The sequence below is a fragment of the Dendropsophus ebraccatus genome, chromosome 4 (assembly GCF_027789765.1).
Source record: "Dendropsophus ebraccatus isolate aDenEbr1 chromosome 4, aDenEbr1.pat, whole genome shotgun sequence".
Classification (NCBI taxonomy): domain Eukaryota; kingdom Metazoa; phylum Chordata; class Amphibia; order Anura; family Hylidae; genus Dendropsophus; species Dendropsophus ebraccatus.
This window is the reverse complement of record NC_091457.1, coordinates 145,335,599-145,361,869: the sequence shown is the minus strand read 5'-3', so window position 1 is coordinate 145,361,869 and position 26,271 is coordinate 145,335,599. Positions and strand designations below refer to the sequence as shown.

Sequence of the window (26,271 nt, the reverse complement as noted above, 5' to 3'; positions counted from 1 at the left end):
GGCTGCACAGGTACCGTGTGATTCCAGACTAATTGTTCAGGAATGGTTTTAGGAACATGATAAAAAGTTCAAGGTGTTGGGTCTCCGAATTCCTGAGATGTCAATATGATTAAGCATCTATGGGATCCATGGAGGCCGCACCTCACAACTTACAGAATTTGAAGGATTTAGTGTTATCGTCTTAGTGCCAGATACCACAGGACACCTTCAGAAATGATGTATAGTCCATGCCTCTACGTGTTACAGCTTTTATGCTGGCATAAGGGGGAGGGGCTACACAAGACTAGGCAGGTGGTTTTAAAGTTATGGTGAATAATTCTTCTATGGGTCCTCTGTGCATAAAAGAAATGGCGTCTTCATTACTTAAAGGGGTTATCCAGCGCTACAAAAACATGGCCACTTTCCTCCAGAGACAGCCCCACTCTTTTCTCCAGCTTGGGTGGAGTTTTGCTGCTCAGTTCCATTGAAGTGAATGGAGCTTAAATGCAAACCGCACCTGAACTGGAGACAAAAGTCGTGTTGTCTCTGAAAGAAAGTGGCCATGTTTTTGTAGCGCTGGATAACCCCTTTAACCTGAGATAACCTTTTAAATGTAGGTTTTGGTACATTCGGTCAAACTGGTACACGATTGTCCTTGCCCCACTTCTTCATAATCCGAATGATGTATTCAACTTGTGTGTTGCCCGTGCTCCTCAGCAAATGGAGAACTTCTCTCAGGGTCTCTCTGTATTGGAAGAAAATCATGTTTTGTGAACTAGACAGCACGTGCAGGAGGATACTACGATTAACTTAATGACTTTTTTCTTCTCTATATTTAGTCACTTCTATTGGGCACATGAGTACAACTAAATAAGGGAGGACATTATTTACACCTTTACTTATTCAGCATATCTAAACATCCACATATTTCAGGTTAAATTGTACCTGTTGATTTAAAAAAAACTTTTGATATGTTGTAGAGATATTTTAACAAACTTCAGACATTGACCAGTTGGGCACAGTGCCCCTTCATTTCTGCTCATGTCTGCTCGGAAAGCCAGGCCGGCAGTTTACAGATTTGAAGTCTCATAGACTTTCATTGATTCCTTATACTGCTGGCCTGGCTGTCTGAGGAAAATAATGTCAGTAGAAAGAAAAGGGCACAGCACTTAACAAAGCACATCTGTCCCTTCATTCTAGCAATCTAGGGGTCTCAGCACCCAGACACCACCTATCACAGTTCTGGCTTGTCTCCATGACATCTTAGAATTTAGGTACGCTTAAAACCATTCACTGAGTTGACAGCATGAGACACTTACTTGGGTTCCCGTCCTGCCAAAATCATCTGAAAGATACCGACACAAGCTCCACGCTTTCCTTCCCAGTATTCAGGATTTGGATCAAGTCTTTCCAATACATCGAATGCCTTAGCAGCATAATAGAACTGACCCATCTATGTAAAAAAAAGATTTATTAAGGATACGCCAGGGAAAAAGCACAGATTCTTGCCTCCTCCTTGGTGTACGCCACCCGTAACCCCTGCTCTCCTCAGGGGGCAATAGCCCTGCCCCCTGTGCCCATAACGGCCTTAATGGGCAGAGGATGTCACAACTAACAGCAAAGGAATAGTGCTAAGAATGAATGCAAGAGACATTTCTTTATCCTCAGTGCCCTGTGAGCACTAGGGAGATATCAGCAGCTTAGATTTGTCAGGGAACCATATTAGCACAATTGTGGTGATTGTTCCCTTTAGGGGCTGTCTGGCGGTCGGCCTTTTGTAACATATTACTGCTGCTGCATATAAAAGTATAAACATGTTATCCTTACCTGTCCACGCTCCCTTTGTGTCCTCCTTTTGTGTCGCCCGCTGACTGCAGAGCTTCCACGAACTTGTCTCGGAAGTGACAACCCGCTCAGCCAATCACTGACTGAGACAGGACAGCCCTGCGGCCAAGGATAGGCTGAGCAGGCTGAGACAAGTTAGTCTTGGAAGTGGGGGGCTCTGCAGCAGGAAGAGGACACAGAAGGAGCGCACAGGTAAGGATAACACGCTTATTCTTGTATCTGCACCAGCAGCAAAATATTACAAAAAGGCCGACTGCTGGACAACCACTTTGGGGAAGCTGCAGCTGCTTTTCTAAAGCAAAAACTATTTATATACTGAAACCTAACAGCCGGTGATTTAAACAAAGCAGCTAAAACTTCATTGGACCTTTTACAATGCTGTGTTCATTAATATTACTTCTAATGGATCTGGAAGTCCAGCTGAATACGTGTAAATTAGAGGGACTTCAGTGCTGGATCGTCTCCAACATTACACTAAGTTTCTTGTATTCACTTGTATTACTAATTTATGCAAAATTTGTTGAAAGATTAGGGACTATTTAATTTTATCAACTCATGGACAACCCATGGACAAGAATCTGAAAACAAGAAAGCTCTTACTTTGTAACAGTCGTTGGCAATAAGCTGCAGGAGGCTAAATGATTCACCCGATGTTTCCATCTTTAAATACAGTTCCCATGCTAGTCTTGGTTTCTTGTTCATGATATCTTAAAAAAAAGAAAAAAAAAAGACACAAATGTACAAAATACTATTTACCATCCATCCTATTGGGTTGTGGCATTATCTATACTATTGGTTACCATAATAGTCATGTCTAATGATGCGTTTACACGGAGCGATAATTCGCCCAATCGATCGTTTAACGATTTTGAAGCAACAATTTGGTTTTTATAACGATCAGTGTTTAGACAAATAAATAGTTAGAAAATTCATAAGAAAAATCGTTATTGCGATCATTTTTAAGATCGCTTAAACCCATCTTTCACATAGGGTGAATCTTTGAAAGACTGTTTACACAAAGCGATCTGGGAATTTTTAGCGAACGACCAACGACGATTTGAGAACATGTTGAAAGATCAAAATCAATGATTTTTCGCTCGTCGCTTGATCATTTGCTGTGTTTACATGGAACGATTATCGCTCAAATGCGATCGTTATTGCGAAAATTAAATCGATAATCGTTCTGTGTAAACGCAGCATAAAGCTTTTCAATTTTCCCATATCTAAGCCTAAGTCCTATATGTTACATGAAGCAATGAGTTATGCTATACCGCCAGCAGGCTGTAACATGACTGTAAGAAGTGTGTGCAAGATCTCATTGATGTACCTGATGCGTATTCACCTGCTGCAGCGGTAACACAGATCAATGTGTCATCCCTGGAGGCCGGTAATAGAGACCAATGCAGCACCAGGGAAACATGGCCACAGGTGCACCAGGAGATTGGTATGGAGAGTATAAGGCCTTTTTTCAGCACATTGCTGTCACAGACAGCAAAATGAAAAGTAACGTGTATCCTTTCCCCAAAGGCTTTGTAACACTGTCAGCACTTTGGTAACACATTGCCAGGTGACAGGTTCACTTTAATGTATCACTGTGATTAAGTACTTACAACATCGGGCAAGCCAGCTCTGGTAAACATAGTCAGTTTTAATCTTCTCACTCTGAATTAGTAAGAAAACCTGAAAAAAAAAAAAAAACTACGAAAAAAAACTTGAACAGAGCGTTTGTATTGTGCACTAGACATTTATAAAGACTGGGGTATTCGCATGCCCCCTTTACCCCAGATAGATTTACTAAGAGGCACACGCCTTTTAGTACAGCCAGCTGACCCTCCGTCTGGCGCAAGCATTGCACGGACCTCTACACCTGCTCTGAAGCAGGTGTAGATTTTTGCCTGGTTTACACTTGTTTCCAGAAGTAAACCTTCATAAATCAGGTGCGGGAAGAGGGCACGCCTCCTCTCCGCCTTGTCGCTACCCGACCACCCACCCATCAGGCGAGCAGGGAATACGGCTGGTATTCACCATGGAAAAGGGGCCTGCCTCTTTTTCGTAGCGTACGCCAGAGGCATACAATGATAAATCCCCTCCAATGTAGAGTAAATAGATAACACAAGTGTAAAACATACAATGTATTAATATTGTCACTTGCACTTGAAGTTTTGTCCTTATAGGATAGATTACAAATATCATCTGATCAGTGGGGTCTGACAGTCTGATCGGCTTATAGTTCATGCACATATTCCAGCAACTTTCTGCAAGATATATTAAGAACGCACCTCCTCAGCCTCTTTGTAATTTCCAGCTGACGCCTTTGCCTGGGCGTAGTTAAAGTTAAAGGTGTCATCATTGTAGAAGTAACTCTAAAATAAAAAGATAAAATAAGCAGGAATATCTTATTATTAAATGAAGAAATTTTAACTTCTAAATACAAATTTTGAAAAATAGATATTTGTCGAATGTATAAGCATTAGCATACATAATTTAGTGTTGATAGAAATAGATATGCGAAATCAGCAAACAATCTGGACTGATAGATGGACATAAAAACGCGACCAAGCGAGGGAGGTTCCAGGCACATGTCTTCAGGATATCTGCACTCCAGAAATACATTTATCATTAAGATTAGAGATGAGCGAACCGGGTTCGGGTTCGAGTCCATCCGAACCTGAGCGTTCGGCATTTGATTAGCAGTGGCTGCTAAACTTGGATAAAGCTCTAAGGTTGTCTGGAAAACATGGATACAGCAAATGACTCTATCCATGTTTTCCACATAGCCTTAGGGCTTTATCCAACTTCAGCAGCCACCGCTAATCAAATGCAGAACGTTCGGGTTCGGATGGACTCGAGCATGCTCCAGGTTTGCTCATCTCTAATTAAGATACTATGGAATGGAGAGTAAACATAACTGGACTGACCTTTATAGAGTTCAGGTAAATCAGGACATCATCGAACTGGCGAAGCAGAAAGAAGCAAGATGCCATGCATTGTCTTCCTGGTATTGTATCTATTTATGAAACATTGTAATGAACAGAATTAACTGAATTAAGAAAGATCTAAAACTAAAAGCACTTATTTAAAAGGAGTTGTCCTTTAGTTAAAGTGAATGCACCATCAGGACTCATGTGAACCAGGGGACCTGCACTCGGTACATGAGGCTATATGGTTTGATCAATGTATGCCAATATCCTGGCGTTGGCTTTTAAATATAGCCGAGAGGCATTAGTGTCAGCCATAGGTGTGAGGTGCAGCTGCTCCTTTCTCTCCATGTCCATACATTCGCTTTAAGTGTTGCACTTGAATAGAATGTCATCGGTGCGGGAAGCCGATGCCACGTCCCGAATTCTGTGCATGGTGTCGGTCTAATGCTGAGCAATGACCCAGGCTAAAGCACTGGAGGCAGGCCAGCCTGCACCCAGTGGGAGGAAACCTCCTCCCCTCTGTAACGCGGCTCCATTAGAATCAATGGAGCCGTGTCATCCTCCCACTGAGGCATTGAGCATTGTCATTTTACATTTTTATGTTTTTGATCTTGCAAAAACAGGTTAGTGTGTAAAACTTACCGCATTCACTGGCCGATCCGCCAACAAGCTGGAAGAACTGCTGAGCAATTTTGAGATGGTCTCTCTGCATGTAAGTGAGAAATATTCATAAAATACAAAAAACATTGTAGGTTCATGGTCTGTCACATTAACCAGACGCATAAAGACCCATATACAGGTCTACGTTACTACTATTACTATATGATATAAATCAGCTGACCTACAAGGTTACTCAGAACAGCTTTAGATTTCTAGTAGGCAATATAGAGAACTCACCGAGCCCAATTCTTGTCCTAGTGCTGCATTCACAACACCCTTGAGGATGTATTCCTGTATAATACAAAGGTATACGGATTATTGTTAGGTGTAGAATTGTACTATATAGGTTATTTTATACGTGGTGTCATAGTAAGAAAAAAAAGCTAAAAATGTCAGTTCTTACATAAGCTCTCCTTTTGTAAATACAAGCAAAATGAACATTTCCTAAAATTGACACAATGATGGCCCAACCTTAATGGGTATTCTGAGTTAAATGTACTTGCGCTGTACCGAGCGCTCTACAGCAGCTCTACAGACAATGAATGGAGTGGAAGTGCACATGCTGACCCACTGCGCCATTCAAAATAATGGGGGTGCCATTCTGGAGATCTTCGTGGACATTTCCGGTCTCACCCCCACCCCACATCGTCACACTTATCCCATATCAAACATACATTTTAGTAGAAATACTCCTTTAAGACTGGCCAACAAAGTGTGATCTATCATCGTTGTACCAAACATGTCTCTTAGGATAAATATGGCCCTGTTTTGGCTGTTAATGTTAAACCTGTAAGACCCTTATAACACAGCATTCAATGTCCTGACAATTGTAAAATAATGTGTTAGGGATCAACGGTGATGGGTGCAGAGTGAGCCCACCTAACAATTTATACCTGCGGGGTCGTTGGCTCCAGGTCTTTGATTAAGTTGAAAGCTTCTTGAACATCATCTATGAATTAAGAACATTATGTCACTGAAACAAAGTAATGTACCTAGATGTAAAAATTTTAGGAAGAATCTATCAGCTGTTACAAAAAGGTTTCTGCTTCAAGAGAGCCTATCTCTCCCTATTACTGACCTATCTCTCTGCCTAAATCTATTTATGAAGATACAGACTGCAAAGGCAGTCTCCATCCCCGGTCTGTACTATGCCGCCATCTTGGTGACATTACTACGCCCAGTGGTAGAGCCTGGGGACAGAGTATTAGGCAAAGTATTAGATACAGACTGCAAAGGCAGCCTGTTTCTTCATAAATAATTTTAGGGAAAAGTACAGGAACACTTAGTATAGACAGTGATCTCGCACTGGATATCGCAAGATCACTGTGTATTGACAGAGTGGCAGGCAAAGGATCATGGGTGCCCATCCCACTGCTCTGCATCCTGGGAAGTTTCAGCCTTGTGCCGACTCTTTTGAAGTTATTAAATGGGTGCACAAATAATATTAATTGTATTTAGAAAATAATGTTATAAGTAGTTAAATAAAAAAAATAAATTTAAAGGAGAAGTCCGGCAAAAATTTTTATTAAAGTATTTTATTGCCCCCCAAAAGTTATACAAATTACCAATATACACTTATTACGGGAAATGCTTATAAAGTGCTTTTTTCCCTCCACTTACTACTGCATCAAGGCTTCACTTGCTGGATAACATGGTGATGTCACGACCTGACTTCCAGAGCTGTGCGGGCTGTGGCTGCTGGAGAGGATGATGGCAGGGGGACACTGAGGGACACAGGGTACTGGAGGGACACTGAGCATCCCCCTGCCATCATCCTCATCAGCAGCCAGAGCCCGCACAGCTCTGGGAGTCGGGTCATGACATCACCATGTTATCCAGGAAGTGACATTACCGTGTTATCCAGGAAGTGACATCACCATGTTATCCAGGAAGTGAAGCCTTGATGCAGCAGTAAGTGCAGGGAAAAAAGCACTTTATGTGCATTTCCCGTAATAAGTGAATATTGGGGATTTGAATAGCTTTTGGGGAGCAATACAATACTTTAATAAAAATTTTCGCTGGAATTCTCCTTTAAGTGGTGATTAAGGCAGATTTTCTGGCGAGAATTTCTGCAAATGCCCTGAGAATCTGAACAGACCTTGTAGAAACATATGTATTTGATGCTAAAATACTTCCATTCAGAAGAAGTAAACAGATTTGCAGTCACATAAATTCCTATATCTGCTGTGTGTAAATCCACCCTTCAGTGTTAAACCTCTTGTATATCTCAGATACTGAACAACTCACCAGCGTATAAATCACAATAGGTTAACATATTGTTACCTTGCCGAAGATAATAAATAACCAAGTTCAGCCGTGCCTCGGGGATAACGTCTACCAGGGGAGGGAGCACCTGCAGGGCACCTTCTCCGGCACGGAACACCACCTGACAGAATAGAGATTGTTGGCTTTAATAAATAAATAATAATAAATTAATAATAAAAAAAGCCCTTCACCACCATTACAGCCAACACAACTTACCAGGTTGTGTTTAATCAGCTCTTTAGCAAATTCAAAGGAGGATAAAGTGTTGTCCATGAGACTTTTTAATTCTGCCTGTAATAAAAACAAAAAGAAAGAATCACCTGTAGTAGGTAAAACAAACAGGAATATAATAATAGGTACTAGGGACAGCCAATCCCAAACCCACATCCAGGGAGATAATCTGGTGTCTGGCAGGGGCTTTTTCCCACTCTCCATTATAGGCATCATGTGTATGGCAGGATCCAGGAGAAATAGATGTCCAGCGATGGAACCCCCCACCAATCACATTAAAGGAGAAGTCCCGCCAGACCCATTTTTAGCAAGTGCTGGAGAGGGGGAAAGAAATAACATGCTCTTTTCTCCCCCGGCTCCAGCACTCGTGGCCGCATACTGCTCCTCTGGTCCCCAGCCACTTCCTGAAGGACTTCTCCTTTAATAGCTTATCCTAAGCATGGAAGGCCATCGACCTGTATTCCTGGAAAACCCCTATAAATAGCAACTATCATTTCATCAAAATTGTGACATGGCACAGTGACATTACAAATTTTAAATGGTGGTAGGTCTGTGTATTAAAACCCTCACCCTCCCTGGAGAGATCACTGAGCTGTGGACGGATCCGTAGAAAGCCCGCCTGAGTTTGCACATTGCTTGCTTAGAACCAAGCAGAGCTGATCAGACAATGGGTGGGCATTCTGTGTGCTAGGACCACCACTGACAGCAATGAGGATAAATGCTGGCAAACTCTTCGTTGACGTAGTTTTGTAGCTGCAGAAGGAACGGGGAACTAGAGTCTGGTGGGGATATCAGCAGTCAGATCCACATAGACCTAACATTTATAAGCTATCTAGTGGCAAGGGGACACATGGTTCAGGCTGAAATATTCCTTTAATTTTCTAGTAGAAGAAAATCCATTTGTGTCCTTACCTCAGCTGCTTTTCCGTTGTAGAGACGGAAATGATTGCACGCCTTCAGATTGAGAGCGATAGTGCTGTCAGGAACCTGCTGCAAATACACCGCCAGCACCTCCTGAGACACATCGTAATAGTCAAGTTTATAGTAGCAAAGAGCTACATAGACGTTCAAGGCGAGGAAATCCCTGTACATGAGAGAACAATAACATACTTAAGTAAGCAGAAGCAAGTAAGAATTTGTCATGTGTCCAGGACTATTAATCGTGTTCATGTCAATGATGCCGGAACATGTAGAATTAAATTGTGAACCATAGTTATAGTTATTAGGTTACTGGCAGTTACCTGTTTTCTAATAATATTCTCTTGTAGATATCTATTGCTTCCTGATAATGAGACCTCATGTAGTGTATGGATGCCAGGCTCAGCTGATCCTCAATAATATCCTGTAAGTTCTGGTGAAAGACCATCAGCCTCTTCTCATCGTTGAACTATTGTAAGAGAAGGAAAGTTTCGTTACACGACTGACATGGATACCGTTTCCTACAATAAATCATTGGTCTGTCAATTCTCAAATAGTATCGAAAGGATATAAACCTTTGTGCCCTGAGACCATAAGGCCGGAGCTCCATACACTGTATGGAATATGAATACTGTGTGCTATGTCACATAGAAAGTGCACGTACAACACAACAGACCTCACTCCATGACTGTCTCAGAAATTATGTACATGTTGTCATTGATGTGGGAGCAAAAGGGAAGCCCGGAGCAGAGTGAAGACTGAGTGAAGGTTTTCTTACAGGTTTAGTCCCAGCCTGTATACATCACTCCCAGCTCTGTGTCATATGACCTAAACAGACTTTCAATGTACTCCCTGAAGAAGTGGGTAGTGAAACAACGTTGAAGTGTGAGGTGGGGGGCAGCGCACTGGGACTCTGTGTACCCACTGGAAACTTTTGTTTTTGTGCACCTGCATGTATCTGTCACTATTGCTTACCCTATTCAGCGTACTTGTTGTCTGGGCACTAGCACTTTATTTCATGCATTTAGGCTGAATAAGAACTGCGAATTGTTTACATGCTAGATGCACTGGCACTTTAATTTACAATATACCATGTCCCAGTAATATGGTCTCCCACCGCCTAGGTCATGTTTTTCATAGTTTTTTTTTTTTGTGAAGCAATAAAATAAAGTTTTGTTATATTTCTAACTTTGAGAGATGGACATTTAGTTTTGTGAGACACTGAAAACTGCATGTGGCTATGTTCACACTACTTAAGCTACATAATAATTACTACGTAGCTAACGTAGTGCGGCCTTCTATGAAATCCCGACCGCAGTGTATACAGCGGGGAATTCAGATGCGGGTGCTCACTGTTAAGCCCGCATCCAAATTTAGCGGCAGTGAAGATTATCCGGTCAGTACTACAGTACCGGCCGGGATGACCTTCTCTGACACCGGCCGTTCTGTGAACTGGCCGGGTCACGGAACGGCCGGTGTCTTATGTGTCTTAGGTGTAATTGTTCAGAAGTGGGAGTTATTTGGTGCAATACTATATGGTTTACATTTAATGTAAGTGTATAGGGTTTGTCTAGCAGCTCATTCCACTAGTCGGTCAGGGTCTGAACACTCTGACCCTGATTGATTAAAACTTTTGACATGTTTCTCTGTCAAAAGTTTATTTTTTTTTTTTGTGGCAGGTACTCTTTAAGACAATATAACTTTAAAATTTTATACCTTATGAGCCAAGTGGAAAAGCAAGCGATTCTGCAGGTGGCTCTTTGGAGCTAAAAAAAAATAATGGCACAAAAATTACAAGAGAACAAATGACATAAAAGAAAGAAAAGAAGTACAGATATCTGTATTTTGATGAACCTTAAGGTCCCGTTCCCACTGAGCAAAACTAGCGGAATTCCGCGGTGGACAATGCTGTTACCCTCCTGCTCATAATGGGAGTCTATGGGAGGTGCGCGCTCCTGCCCTGTCTGCGCTGAAGAATGAACATGTTCATTCTTCAGAGCGGACAGGGCAGGAGCGCGCACCTCCCATAGACCCCCATTATGAGAGGGAGGCTAACGGCATTCCGCGGCGGAATTCCGCTAGTTTTGCTCAGTGGGAACGGGGCCTAAAGTGTCACTGTCATTAAATTTTTTTTGCAGAAATCAATAGTAAAGGCGATTTTAAGAAACTTTGTAATTGCGTTTATTAGCCGTAAATTATATGAAGAGAGGAGGGGTAGAGGGAGATGAGGCACCAAAACAGGACAACAAAGAGTTTATTTACAGCTACATCACCGGCTATCTCTTCTGAAGTTAGCACTGACCTCTCTGACCTCTGAATAGGGACTTTCGGCAGCTCCTTGCTGTGTAATCCTTTGTTCTCTGCTCTCTGCAATCTCCCCCCTCCCCTCTTCATAGCACAGACAGGATCCGACTGATGTAAAACAGTCGAGATTTCCTGATAATGAGCAGTGAATTAGAGAGAGGAGGGGGGGGGGGGACCTGGGAAAAGGCTTTTTGAATGCAGATAATGGCATATTTGTCTAATCAATCCAATTACAAAGTTTCTTAACCTGGACTATTGATTTCTGCAAAAAAAAATTTAACAGTGACACTTTAATGTCATACACAAAAGAATCTACTAATAGCATTTCACTAAATCAGCTTTCCTACTATAAATACACATGCTAGTCTCACCTCTTCAGAACCCCCTGCTAAACGCACCCGCCACCACTTGTGAGACGGACTTGTCTTGGCAGTGACACCCCGCTCAGCCAATCACTGACTGAGACGAGACAGCGCTGTGGCCAGTGATTGGCTGAGCGGGCTGTTATAGCCAAATGAGTCCATCTCAGAATTGGTGGTGGGTGCGTTCAGCAGGGAACCGGGAGACACCGCATGTCGCAGGAGGACCCCGGGGGAGTGTGCTGAGGTAAGAATGGCATGTTTGATTATTATGTTGTACGAAAGGGCAGCTTTAACATTTATTGCCATGATTACATATATAAAAGTGAAAAATATCACTAAAAAGAAACCGCAACCATAATGTGCTATCCATAGTCATTGAAGTATCTGGATGGCCGTACCTTTATTGGCAGCTTCTTCAGCTTCTTTATACATTCCCAAGAAAAAGTATGTACAAGCCAAGTTCACCCACACATCGGGATTACATCCATCCTGGTGACTTACAAGCTTGAACACCTGAAAAACAACAGAACCTTGCAGGTAATCTGCTCCACAGTCACATATATTATACTTGTATTAAGGTGGTCTCCAGTACTGACAGAGCTTAACCACCACCTCCAGACACATTTACATTAGACAAAATCTTTCAACATATATATATATATATATATATATATATATATATATATATATATATACCGAATTCATGTTATAGGCTCCAAACTCCAAAAGTCAAAATCCTCAGCAAATCAATACTTCTTCTAATTATACATTCCTATTATGATCACTTGCATCAGCGGAGCAGACATGCATTACCTCCAGAGCTTTCTTGTAGTCCCCCAGGTGAAACGAACAGTATCCGATCCACAAATCTGTGTCATCTTCGCTCTCTCCAACATGGCGTTTAAACTGTAAAGAAAAGTTCATACAGTCAAATTAAAGAGGTGTTTGAGAGCACAAAGCATCACATAGTGACCAATAATATAGTGGGAATCATTATTTATATAGCTCCAACATATTCCGAAGCCGTTGTATATTCAATGTATACAACAAATCATCATGAAGCGTCCTATCATACTGTATTCTATCATCTTCGATGATCAAGAAAAGCCGCATAATTTTTCCTCCATACTTAAAAGCGACTCTGTACCCACAATCTGTCCCTCCCAAACCACTTGTACCTTCAGATAGCTGCTTTTAATCCAAAATCTGTCCTGGGGTCTGTTCGGCAGGTGATGCAGTTATTGTCCTAAAAAACAACATTTAAACCTGTAGCCCTGTGTCAAACGACTGTGGCTTGGAGTATCTGTGCCCTAACTTTGCACCACCCCTTTGTCGCTCCTCCCCACCCTCTTCATCATTAGGAATGCCACTGGAACATTTTCTCCTGTCTGAACATTGCACAGGTGCCTTAACGATCCAGCCCATGTGCCGTGCTGACACAGTTGATGAATAGGAGGCAATCTGCCTGGAGCAATCCTAATGATGAGGAGGGCGGGGAGGAGGGACAGAGAGGGTGTGCCAGCCTAATGCATACACAATTTAGGACCCGGCCGTTGGACACAGGGCTGCAAGTTTAAAAGTTGTCTTTTAGGACAATAACTGCATCCCCTGCAGATTTGTAATTTACTTCTATTTAAAAATCTCAAGTCTTTCAGTACTTATCAGCTGCTGTATGTCCTGCAGGAAGTGGCGTATTCTTTCCAATCTGACACAGTGCTCTCTGCTGCCACCTCTGTCCATGTCAGGAACTGCCCAGAGCAGTAGCAAATCCCCGAAGAAATCCTCTCCTGCTCTGGACAGTTCCTGTCATGGACAGAGGTGGCAGCAGAGAGCACTGTGTCAGATTGGGAAGAATACACAACTTCCTGCAGGACATACAGCAGCTGATAAGTACTTGAAGACTTGAGATTTTTAAATAGAAGTAAATTACAAATCTATATAACTTTTCGAAACCAGCTGATTTGAAAGAAAATGATTTTTGCTGGAGTACCCTTTAACCTATCTAGCATCAACTGCATATTACATGTTAGTTCATCCAGTGAGTAAAACCTGCATCTCTCCACACCCAACTGTGACACTGTATAATGGCAATGACACTTTAAAACAGGGGTATCAAGCTCGCAGCCCTCCAGCTGTTGCAAAACTACAATTCCCATCATGCCTTGACAGCTAAAGCTTTGGCTGTCCAGGTATGATGGGAATTGTAGCTTTGCAACAGCTGGAGGGCGGCGAGTTTGACACCTGCGCTTTAAATGGCATATCAGGTAGCCTCCTACCTCCAGTAGTGTAATTGCTCCGGTGAAGTCTCGCTGGGTCAGCAGCTCATCCAGTTTAGGAACTTTCTTTCCCTTTTTCTTGCCTTTATCAGTCTGCTGGGGATCGCTGCCTACAGCAGGTTTAGCTCTTGATAGCATCTGAAAACATAAAGTTACTTTACTCAGTACATGTATCTTCTATAATACAAGAAAACATTGTAATACAAATAATGGCAATGCCTGCCGATAGACAGCCGGGGGGACAGGCGCTGTGTTTGGAGCCGCCATGCAATATCTGAAATTACAGACAGAAGAAACATTGCATGGTTTTTATCCTGCTAGACACAAGTGGGAAACCAGAATGACCCCATGGAAGTCACTGGGGTCAGTCAGGCTCTGTTTGTGTCCATTGGTGCAGCCATCTGTTCCCTCTATAGACATCAATGGAGTTTGGACCATCCAGGATCCAGTTGGGGGTTTCATAGGATCACTATGTACAGTATCTTTGCATGACAACCATGTTGGATCACAGGATGAATAGGAATGAGCTCCAACAGGTTTAGGATGAGGGTGTGATCCCTATATGCTACACACACTTCACAGGCGATGGAGATTGTAGTTTTGCAATAGCTGGGGGGGTGTTCTAAGTAGTACCCCACTTTGCTTTACAGCAATATTATTCAACTTGAGCCTCTCCAGCTGTTGCAAAACTACAACTACCATCATGCCCTGACATTCCTGCAAAACTACAACTCCCATCATACCCTGACATTCCTGCAAAACTACAACTCCCATCATACCCTGACATTCCTGCAAAACTACAACTCCCATCATGCCCTGACATTCCTGCAAAACTACAACTCCCATCATACCCTGATATTCCTGCAAAACTACAACTCCCATCATGCCCTGACATTCCCTACAAAACTACAACTCCCATCATGCCCTGGTACTCCTACAATACTACAACTCCCATCATGCCCTGACATTCCTGCAAAACTACAACTTCCATCATGCCCTGACATTCCTGCAAAACTACAACTCCCATCATGCCCTGACATTCCCTACAAAACTATAACTCCCATCATGCCCTGACATTCCCTACAAAACTACAACTCCCATCATGCCCTGACATTCATTTAATACTACAACTCCCATCATGCCCTGGTACTCCTACAATACTACATCTCCCATCATGCCCTGATATTCCTGCAAAACTACAACTCCCATCATGCCCTGACATTCCCTACAAAACTACAACTCCCATCATGCCCTGACATTCCTGCAAAACTACAACTCCCATCATGCCCTGACATTCCCTACAAAACTACAACTCCCATCATGCCCTGACATTCCCTACAAAACTACAACTCCCATCATGCCCTGACATTTATTTAATACTACAACTCCCATCATGCCCTGGTACTCCTACAATACTACAACTCCCATCATGCCCTGACATTCATTTAATACTACAACTCCCATCATGCCCTGATATTCCTACAATACTACAACTCCCATCATGCCCTGGTACTCCTACAATACTACAACTCCCATCATGCCCTGACATTCATTTAATACTACAACTCCCATCATGCCCTGATATTCCTACAATACTACAACTCCCATCATGCCCTGGTACTCCTACAATACTACATCTCCCATCATACCCTGACAGTCCTACAACTCCCATCATGCCCTGGTACTCCTACAATACTACAACTCCCATCATGCCCTGGTACTCCTACAATACTACAACTCCCATCATGCCCTGGTACTCCTACAATACTACAACTCCCATCATGCCCTGGTACTCCTACAATACTACAACTCCCATCCTGCCCTGGTACTCCTACAATACTACAACTCCCATCATGCCCTGGTACTCCTACAATACTACAACTCCCATCATGCCCTGGTACTCCTACAATACTACAACTCCCATCATACCTTTTAATCCTATAACGCCTATCCTGACATGATGGGAGTTGTAGTTTAGCTCCAGCTGCGGGGCCTCACGTTACAGACCACTGCTGTATACTAGTTTGATGCTGTAATACTGGACCTGTATTACTGTGACAATGCAGATTACATTACAATCTGTTCCATAGGAGCCAGCACGGTGACACACACCAGCCGGGATACCGCATACACCAGTTACATGCATTGCTCACCATTTTCTCAGAAACCGCTTGGAAAACGCTGCCAATAACCGGCCGATGATCGTCTGCTCTAACGCAACCCGCCGGAGAGCAGAAACGACTCTGTTACCCTGGCAACAGTCACCGCTCCCACGCGCATGCGCCAGGTAGGTTTCTTACGCCTAACAGACGCATAAAAGAACGGTCGTTTCACAACATATTAGCGTCAGATCAGAATTTCCAACTATCGTCTAAACTAAAATCACAGTAAATTAAACTTTAGGAGAATCCATTCCCTCTGTTGCCGCAACAGACCACTTCCGGTTTCCTTTATTAGTTCCGGTTTTGAAAAGGAGGCTTGACACGCGGATAAGTTTAGAAGCCGGAAGTTGTGTCAAAAAGCGTGGATATGGAGTGAGAGCTGTTATAATCCCGGCTCAGAAGATGGGTAATAAAGGTGTGATCCACGTTTTTATCGGAGCTCCTGTTATATCTCCATCTCTGTCATGTGGAATGGACAGACCTGCTGCAGGATGGAAAGATGTAGCTTTTATTATGCAGGATGCATGTATACCAAAGGGTGGAATCCACCTAATTGCTGATGAGCTGCCCCATGGAGGTTTACCGGAGAAGACAAGGCATGGACACTCAGCATGTGACGGTGTCCCGGAAGGGCCCTTTGTCAGAACTTCCATCCAAAGTGATTTGGGGCCAGAAATGGTCGCCCATCGTCACACAGAGATAATTTCAGACTTGGTTTCTAGCACAGAACTCTTTCATATAACTCACAGTCTACAGAAACCCTTAGGAAGGGAAGGTGATGAGGACTACGACTGCATCGAGGAGACACAGGATCTTCATGCCATCGAAAGTGATGCCTGCCGTACAATATCTGCCGAAACAGAGTTCCTTACTGTTCTGACATCAAGTCAACTTGCTGTAAGAAGTCCAGAAAACGACGGAACAGAAGTGGCCGATGATTCCGGAGCTGGTACCTCAGGATCTGTAAGGCGTGGTGTTGTAATGGAGAACATTACTATGAGTTATGTATCTCAGGAAGGTTTCACCTGCTCTTCTGTTCTATTCACGGACTCATCCGATGAGGAACTTGACCAAAAGTCATTACGGCCCCAAAAGAGTTGGGAAGGGCCAGACCAGACGTTTTTACAATCCCAAAAAAATGGTGACAACCGTGACCAAATTTCAATACAATCTCAGAAAAGCAAAAAATCAGTACGGTGCCAGAAAATTAGGGAAGTGCTTGATCAAAAGGCATCCATATCTCAGAGAAGTGAAAAGCTTGACCAAAAGTCATTACAATCCCATAGAAGTTGTGAAGAACTTGACCAAAAGTCAACACACTCCCATCAGAGTGGTAAAGAGTTTGACCAAACGTCAATGCAATCCCGAAAAGGAGGAAAGGGTTTGTTACAAGAAGATTCCGCAATAGAACTTTCTGATGCTGTGGATTATCTTGGGAGTCCAAGCAGCAAAAGGAAGAAAGCGATATCGGGTTCCTCGCCGTCTTCTACGCATGAGCAACAATCTAAGAAATCCAAACCTTCCATATCTCCAGTAAAGTTCAGTATGAAAAGTCACAACAAACATCGGCAGCAAACACCTGCAAAGTCACTGACCCTTCTTAAGCATTGCACGGACAAAAATAAACAGTACGATATCATGGTAGTTGTGTTGCAGCCCTGTCATGTAAAGGAAATCAAGGTCAAAAGTGGGCTGAACATTGGCTCCACTTTTCCATTAGCGACCATCGTTGTTATGGACCAATCTGAGGTTAAGCGTGAAGTGTTGATGTGGAGAGCCGCTGCCTTTTGGGGTTTGGCTTTACTTCCTGGTGAAATAATTGTGCTGACTAATGTGACAGTATGTGAAGATCGGTGGAGGGAAGATATGGTGCTACAGTCTAGCTTTAGGAGTACTCTGACTAATCTCGGAAGCTGTTCTGCCCTCCTATCAGGAGAAAAGTCACTTCCTGTAGAGTTTTCTGCTGCAAAAGCGTTACTAAACTACATAGGTAAAAAACACCATTATTTGAGTGAACTTTCTCCACGACAGCCCCAGCGGCTGGACCATATACAGTATGTGAGCCTGACAGAACTTCAACCAGAGTTATTGCTGCATTCAACGTTAAAGGTGAACAGCATTTCTGTTCTTAAGGAGTCCACTTATTCTTATAAGGGGCTGCAGCAAAATAAAATCATTCTGACTGTAGAACAAGTCAAAGGACATACAAGGACATTAGTGCTATGGGGAACGTGCGTCTCTTGGTACGATCAGATCCACCTTAAGCGAGATCATATCTGGATCTTCAGGTACTTATTCTGTAAGAAGAACATCAATTCAGGAGATCTGGAACTGCACACCACCCCATGGTCATCCTGCGAGTGCTTGTTTGATGACGACCAAAGGGCTGTAGAGTTTCGAAAGAGGTATAATGTACCATCAGCGAAGCCAATGAGCCTTTCATCGATGATGGAAGAAAGATATTCAGGAGAAATTCAAGTTAAAGGAAGAATATTGCAGATGGAATTTCATATTCCAGGCAAGCGGAGAATATTAATAAGCCAAAAAACGTCACTTTCCGATATCCTGGAGCTTCTGCCTGATGTTGTATATACAGGTTGCGGAAAATGCAGAAGAGAGCTGAGTATTGATCAGAACAACGTGTACGAGCAGTGTTACGTGTGCCTACCCTTCAACCAAATTAGAGCATTCTACAGGTCAGCGCAGATGACTATTATGAGTGACGACTGTAGCGTTCGTGTTCAGGTACCACCAGATGTTATCGAGAACATGTTGTTGAATATTGCCCCAAATCTATTGCCCAAGGTTTTTCCCACTTCTACAGATGTAACATATGGAAGGATCGTGGCGGATCTGTGCCACTCCCTGTTGGCACAGACTGGAGAATCTTTTGTGTTCACCATAAGAAGCCAGTTCATGCTTGATGAAAATAGCATCCCATTGGAAGAGGACTTTCACCTTGTAGATTTTCATCTTGACCTGATATGAACTATTTTAATTTACGTTCTAGTTTTATGTACAGAATTTATGTAAAATTTTGTAAATTTGAATATTTTTTATAAATACAGGTAATATATTTTAAAATATGTAAGTTGTGCTATATATTGCTTAGCATGTATATACTCTACTTGATAAAGAGCGGAGAATTTTTTTTTTAAATCAACTGATTTTAGAAAGTTATACAGATTTGTAAATTACTTACACTTCTGTCCATGACAGGAACTGTCTAGAGCAGGAAAAAAGCCCTACAGAAAACCTCTACTGCTCAGTTCTTTTAATGAACAGAAGTGGCAGCAGAGAGAAACATGTCAGACTGGAGAGAATACACCACTTCCTGCAGGACATACAGCAGCTGATAAGTACAGGAATACTTAAGATTTTGTTAATAGAAGAAATTTGCAAATCTTTAATTTTTTAATCCAATTAATTTGAATTTGATTTTTTTTTTTGGTCTGGAGAACCCCTTTTTTCCAAGAATCCTTTTCAACCGTTTTTTCAAGCTTGCACTTTTCCTTTATGCATTTTTTTAATTCTGCAAAACGTAGGCAATGTGTGCTGATTGTTTTGTGGAGAGGCACACAAAGTTGCAAATAATGGGGGAGATTTATAAAAAATGGTGTAAAGTGAGACTGGCTCAGTTGCCCCTAGCAACCAATCAGATTCCATTTTTTATTCCTCACAGACTCTTTGGAAAATGAAAGGTGGAATCTGATTGGTTGCTAGGGGCAACTGAGCCAGTTTCACTTTACACCATGGGGGAAATTTATCAAACATGGTGTAAATTGAAAACGGCTCAGTTGCCCCTAGCAACCAATCAGATTCCACCTTTTATTTTCCAAAGAGTCTGTGAGGAATGAAAGGTGGAATCTGATTGGTTGCTGGGGGCAACTGAGCCAGTTTCATTTAACACCGTGTTTGATAAATCTTCCCCAATGTGTCTAAAATGCTCTACACCTTAAAAATTTTTTTAAAAAGTTTTAAAAAATATCCTCCATCACATAGGGCAGACTTACAATAAGGGTCTTTTTACTTGTATAGCTAAATTGCTTAAGCGCTTAGTAAGCAAAAGACAAGTAATTATTTTATCTTTTTAACCATAGGAGTTTAGACAAAAAGATAAATCGCTATAAAAAGTTGTTAATGTGATCTTAATTGTGTTCATATCTAAACTGTGAAAGATGAGTATTTACACTGAGAACCCCGATGATAGCTAGTGTGGCAGACCCTTCCTTCTAGCTATTGGCGGGGATCTCAATATACACTTCTGACATGTTGCTATGACATGTCAGAAGTTTTTTAAAGGCTGGGTTCACACTATGTATATTTGAGGTTGTATGTTTGAGGCTGTATAGCAACCAAAACAAGGAGTGGATTGAAAACACAGAAAGGCTCTGTTCACATAATGTTGTAATTGAGTGGATGGCCGCCATTTAATGGCAAATATTTACTGTTATTTTAAAACAACGGCTGTTATATTGAAATAATGGAAGTTATTTACTGTTATATGGTGGCCATCCACTCAATTACAACATTATGTGAACAGATCCTTTCTGTGTTTTCAATCCACTCCTGGTTTTGGTTGCTTTGAGGACCTGACATGAGGACCAAATACAGCCTCAAATATACATAGTGTGAACCCAGCCTTAAATAGTAAACTTTAATGATGATTTTGAGGTCAGCGCCTGTCAGCGCGCTCTGGAGGGATGATTGATCGGCAGAGAGACCACTAACTGGTCTCTCTGCCTGTCAATCACCCCCGCACTGACAGGCAGAGAGATGTGACTAGTCAGGGGTGGCTCCCCGGCCAGATGATTTGTTGCCGCCCCTCTCCCGGCCTCACATACCAGAATAAAACTCCCTATTCCCCCACATATAACTATTGCTGCAGACGCAACCGGTAGCCTCGGGTAGCTGCACAGTAGATCTATACTGTGCAGCTGGAAACCATATTGGCACAATCTGATTGGTTCCCTTTAAAGAAACTGCGCAGCGAATAGCATAAATGTGAACAAAAAACAAATGCCTGAATTGTGTTTTTTTTGTTGCATTACTCTAAAAATATATAAAAAAATATAATAAAAAACAATCAAAAAGTCCAACCAATGCCAAAATGACACAGTTAAAAACTACAGATTATGGCATAAAAATTAACCCCCATTTATAGATGGTAAAAAATATAAAAAATTTTAAAAGTCGTAAAAGATCATGTAAAGTGTACATATTGGACATCGTTGTAATGGTGCCGACCTGAGGAGTAGAGAGTTCTCTTCTTGGCATTGCTCTCTCATGTTGGTGACACTTGCTGTCTCTAGTATCAGTCTCTATAAGTCATGTTGAGGTCTATTCTATTTCAATCTCTTTTGCATTAACATGAGATACAACATAGGCGATTAATATGGTGGAGATGGACGGATATTGATTTTACAGAAACATCTCGTATTGATTTTTCCCTCATATAGAACTCTCTCATGCGTTTATTCTCACTTGTATTGATTTCTCTCTTTATTTGTTATGAGCAAAATAAGGGACTGTTTTACTCCTGGTACTTAGTGATATACTGTACAACGCCCCGACGGGTGCGGATCTGCTATACTACCCAACTGGTTTGATATTGGTTGAGAGTCAGGAGCAGAGTGTATTGTAGGTTTTCACCCCATGCGTAAGCTGGATTTAGCTACTAGAGAGTACCAGGTTGCCAAGCGTGGTTCTGGTGTGGGTATTGGCTGGCCAGACAAGCAAAAATGGCTTAAACGGCTATTCCCATCTCAGTTTGTTATGTCTTATCCAGATTGGTTATTACACTCCAGAAAAAAGGCCAGACTTCTTTTGAACTATATGCAATTCATCTTATTTCATCCATCTAAATAGGTTCTACCCAGTGCTTACTTCAAAGCTTAGACTGCTCACTATTGCTCTATAATGCCCTCCATGCTGCTGCCTTTGTGTAGAGAGACGCAGAAGAGCAAAACCCTCTCCTCTGTGTGTACATGTGAGGGCGCCGTTGTGAAAGCAAAATATATCATGGACTTTCCTTCATGTACACACACAGCAGCTTACCCTGAAACAACAGGGTATAGATATACACAGTGCTACATAGTAACAGTGGGAGCTGGGCTGCAGTAACCAAGCACGGCCACTATAGAGAGTATGGATCTGTCTGCTTCCTGCTGTGCTTACTGTCATGGCAGAGTTTGTACCCCACTGATCTGATATTGATGACATATGCTGAGGATTGTCATCAATAAATTTTGTCTAGAAAACCCCTTTAGTACATTTACACATAATATCTTGAAAGGGTATTCTGGGAAAAATTAACCTTTCCTCTGGATAGTATAGGCGAAAAGTAGGAGATCGCTAGGGGTCTGACCCCTGAACCCTGCGGCGATCTCCGTATCGGACCCTGCTGGCACTAATGCGGCTACAGCTATCTGAAGGGGTTAATTCAGGGGTCAGAGGAAAGCAGCTGTTGTAAACCATCCAGCGCCACATCTAGGCAACATGGCAGCGACAGGAGATGTCCGGACAAGGGCCTGGGGAATTGAATTGCTCACCGCTTATACACACAGGATCTAGACCTCCTAAATACTGGAGTAAAAGGGGACCACAGCCTTATTCACACTCAGTCCTCCGGCAGCAGGGAGAGGAGATAAGACCAAGCTGATCGCTTCCACAGGAGGATCTCCATAGTTATACAGGGTCCCTGATGCATACAGGCACCGGAAGAGAGACGGAAGGTGTCCAATCAACAGCAGAGTTGATCAGGTAGCAGTGGGTTAAAATGAGAGGGCTTCCTACCCAGTACAGTTTCAGGATGGGGACACTGTCTGGTTTAAAGAAACAATTCTCAATCTCCTTTTAGGAAACTCTGAAATTCTAGATGTAGTAGGCAGCTGTACATGTAAGGGGCAAGATACCCCTGATAGATCAGGGGTGTCAAACATGCCTCCCTCCAGCTGTTGCAAATCTAAAATTCCCATCATGCTTGGACAGCCAAAGCTTTAACTATCCAGGCATGATGGGAATTATACTTTTGCAACAGCTGGAGGGCAGCATGTTTGACAGCTGTAGTGTAGATAATGCTTTTATGCTTTTTTTTTGTAAACCCTTTGGAGATGTTGCCCTTGATGAGATTTGAACCCAGGACGCCAGCGCTGCAAGGTAAGATGGATAAAGACATAGGTCAAACATCATGTAGAGCCAGTGATCGGTGCGTCCTATCATCAGGTGCATCTTAGGGTACGGGCACACTACAGAATGGCAACTGAAAACCCGTTGCGCATTCCACAGCTCGCACCCGTTTGCGAGCGCATAGAATGGAGTATATGACACAGGCCGAGATGAGCACGCAGGGTCCGTTGCCATTCCGTAGTGTGCACATACCCTTATAAAGCAAAACATCGCAAATATGCAAAAGAGTCCACGGAGCCTCAAAACACTGGACTATCCAGATATCCCTCCAGGAAAGGAAAACCTAGCAATCTGGCAATTGTTCGTGGAGCCCTGGCTACCAATAATTGTGCCGCGGAATAGGCTGCGTAAACGAGTGCTGAGCAAGGAGAATAGCGCTCCTTTACAGCAAGATGTAATACGGCCTTTGGAATGATTGCTAAGAAATAGTTTGCAATGAGAATGAACTACGAATCTCTAAATGGCTGCTGATCATTGTTACACACCTGACAAAACTGATCAACTGAATGTAAGGTCATCTGAGGAAAAATTTCGCGGAAAATCGGAGGCATGGTTGAACGATGGCTGTGACTGGGCAGTTAAAGGGGTTGGCCACTTTATAGTAAAATAGTTCAGTGTACAGTATTAGTAAGTGTACTTACTGTATATACTGACAGCAGCTCCCTGTGTACCTCATAGAGCTAAAATCAGACTCCCCTTCTCCAGGCTGTGCTGCCCTGCTGTGTGCTGAGTCTGTCCATAAGATGGCTGACATGGAGGAGCATGTGACCATGCCCCATTCCCAGTGTGCACCACTGAGCCTGTATGTGCCTATGGAGGACACTGGGGGGTAGGGCATGGTCACATGCTCCTCCATGTCTCCCATTTTATGGACAGACTCACCACAGGGCAGGACAGCACAACCTGGAGGAGGGGAGATTTTAGCTCTATGAGGTATACAGGGAGCTGCTGTCAGTATATACAGTGAGTACACTTACTAATACTGTACACTGAGAAATTTTACTATAAAGCGGCAAACCCCTTTAACTGTGTAGTGGCTGGACCTAGATAGGTGTCTCTACGGTTACAGTTAACAGAGCCAACGACTTCTGGCCCTATTCACTGTGTAGTGAGGGTCCTGAATAGATGATTGGCTGGGTGTCAGCATACCACCAGTCAGAGACCCCTTTAACCCCTGTAATAAAGTTCTATCACAAAGCTATAGTACATATGCAATATTATAACTTAATTAAAGAAATTGAATTTTTTAAATTAAAACAATATAACTTTTTTTCTCGCCAGAAACCCCCTTTAGGGTGCGTTCACACGTACAGGATCCGCAGTAAATTTGATTGCACAGACTTGAAGTTGCAGATTCAAAGCAAATCTACAGCTTCAAATCTGCGCCATCAAATCTGTATGTGTGAACGCACCCGTAGGGTACTTTTACATGGCCGATAATAACTGTAAACGAGTGCCCATTTGCTAGATCGGCGCTCGTTTTCATGGCCTATTACACGGTGCGATAATCGTTTAACAAGGGCTGCAAGGGCATCGTTACTGATATCTTTGCAGCTCTTGCTTTAAACTGCATACATTACCTATCCATGGTCCAGGGCTCCTCTTGCGGTCCACGGTGGTCCCGGCCAGTGATTGGCTGATCGGCCCGTCAGCTAAGACTGGCCGCTCCAAAGCTGCAGCACGCGGGACCTGGGCAGAAGCGGAGCGCAGAAGGAGCCATGGACCATGTATGCAAATTGGCAGCCGCCGGCCGCTCACCACTATTACACATAACAATGCGCGGTCGGTGCCCGACAATTATAGGTCCAAACCTATATCAACGACCAGCCGATGATCATTGTCATCGGCTGATGGTTGTGTGTATTACACGGAACGTTAATCGGCCGGATGGGACCTATTTAGACGATTATCGTTCTGTGTAATAGGGCCCTTAGGGTTAACATGTCGCCATATCAGTGCAGAAAGGTCATGCATATTTGTGATGTTTAACACAACATGCATTTCTATCATTAAGGACTCGACAGGACACGATATAGCAACAAATCACCTGAGTTTATATATCAGGCATGTCATAGCTTTATATCACTCCTATCTGTCCTGGCCAGTGTCGTGTATTTGCTCAGAGGTGCTCACACAGTGATAAAGAAGTTCCCCTCTTCTTCTATCAGATAATTGAGGAAGTGAGGACAGGCCATGGGAAAATCACTTCTAGGGACACTAGCATTACCTACTGTAACTCTACATGGGACATCAGAAAACATTCTCACCTAGGAGTATTTACTTCTCATTTTCTTAGTCCAAGCATGAAAATTTAAAGGGGTACTCCAGAGAAAAAAAAAATGTTTTTAAATCAACTGGTTTCAGAAAGTTATACAGATTTGAAAATGAGTTCTATTAAAAAAAATTTCAGTCTTCCAGTATTTATCAGCTGCTGCATGTCCTGCAGGAAGTGGTGTATTCTTTTCGGGCTGACACAGTGCTCTCTGCTGCTACTTTTGTCTATGACAGGAACTGTCCAGAGCAATAGCAAACCCCCATAGAAACCTCTCCTGCTCTGGACAGTTCCTGACATGGACAGAGGTGTCAGACTGTAGAGAATACACCACTTCCTGCAGGACATACATCAGCTGATAAGTACTGGGAGTCTTGCATTTTTTTTAATATAAGTAATTTACAAATCTGTATAACTTTCTGACATCATTTGATTTAAAAACATTTTTTTCCTGGAATTTGGAATGCCTGTAACGGACTCTCCCCCGCCCGGGCAGCATCTGTAATTAGATGCTGAGAGCGGGGGAACTGTACAGTTATACTGTACGCTGCGGTTTAATGATAGCGCCGCACGGCTGATTCATTACAGCGCGGCGCATATCTGCAATTTACTTCATTTAATTATTTGCCTGTTTTCTATATGATATACAATGCTATGAATTCGCCCACTAGGTGTCTCACTGTAACGCCTGGAGTAGTGGATCCACTGGGCCGACACTAGCGATGGCACAAAACCGCACCAGGGAGCGGAGTCTAAGGGGCCGCTGGTTTTCACCAGAGCCCGCCGCAAGGCGGGATGGGCTTGCTGCGGCAGGCGACCCCCAGGTCGCTATCCCTGGCTTGGTTGCTAGTGACAGCAGGCGAGGCAGGAGCAGTAGGCAGGAGATGG

General features: G+C 42.9%; 2 protein-coding genes across 2 annotated transcripts; one reads left to right on the top strand and one right to left on the bottom strand.

Annotated features, from left to right (window-relative positions):
• Positions 1 to 545: 545 nt before the first annotated feature.
• On the bottom strand, positions 546 to 16,204 carry IFT56 (intraflagellar transport 56). The gene is made up of 18 exons (XM_069967325.1): positions 15,915 to 16,204; positions 13,762 to 13,899; positions 12,299 to 12,391; positions 11,884 to 11,998; positions 10,536 to 10,585; positions 9,143 to 9,288; positions 8,814 to 8,985; positions 7,887 to 7,961; positions 7,689 to 7,791; positions 6,299 to 6,354; positions 5,643 to 5,696; positions 5,388 to 5,451; positions 4,743 to 4,831; positions 4,104 to 4,187; positions 3,435 to 3,504; positions 2,425 to 2,531; positions 1,299 to 1,432; positions 546 to 724 (listed from the first exon to the last, which is right to left on the bottom strand). Exons 1-18 carry the CDS (start codon positions 15,915 to 15,917, stop codon positions 613 to 615), a joined length of 1,665 nt encoding a protein of 554 aa, XP_069823426.1. The 5' UTR covers positions 15,918 to 16,204; the 3' UTR covers positions 546 to 612.
• Positions 16,076 to 18,985, top strand: SHLD2 (shieldin complex subunit 2). Its single transcript, XM_069967324.1, has one exon. The coding sequence runs from the start codon at positions 16,326 to 16,328 to the stop codon at positions 18,909 to 18,911; it is 2,586 nt and encodes an 861-aa protein (XP_069823425.1). The 5' UTR covers positions 16,076 to 16,325; the 3' UTR covers positions 18,912 to 18,985.
• Positions 18,986 to 26,271: the final 7,286 nt, after the last annotated feature.

Coding starts and splice junctions, on each gene's coding strand:
- SHLD2 (XM_069967324.1), top strand. CDS start 16,326: ATGGGTAATAAAGGTGTGATCCACGTTTTTATCGGAGCTCCTGTTATA.
- IFT56 (XM_069967325.1), bottom strand. Junction 8,986..9,142: donor AGAATATTATTAGAAAACAG/GTAACTGCCAGT, acceptor TCTCATGTACAG/GGATTTCCTCGCCTTGAACG. Junction 3,505..4,103: donor ATTACAAAGAGGCTGAGGAG/GTGCGTTCTTAA, acceptor TTTTTTTTTCAG/GTTTTCTTACTAATTCAGAG.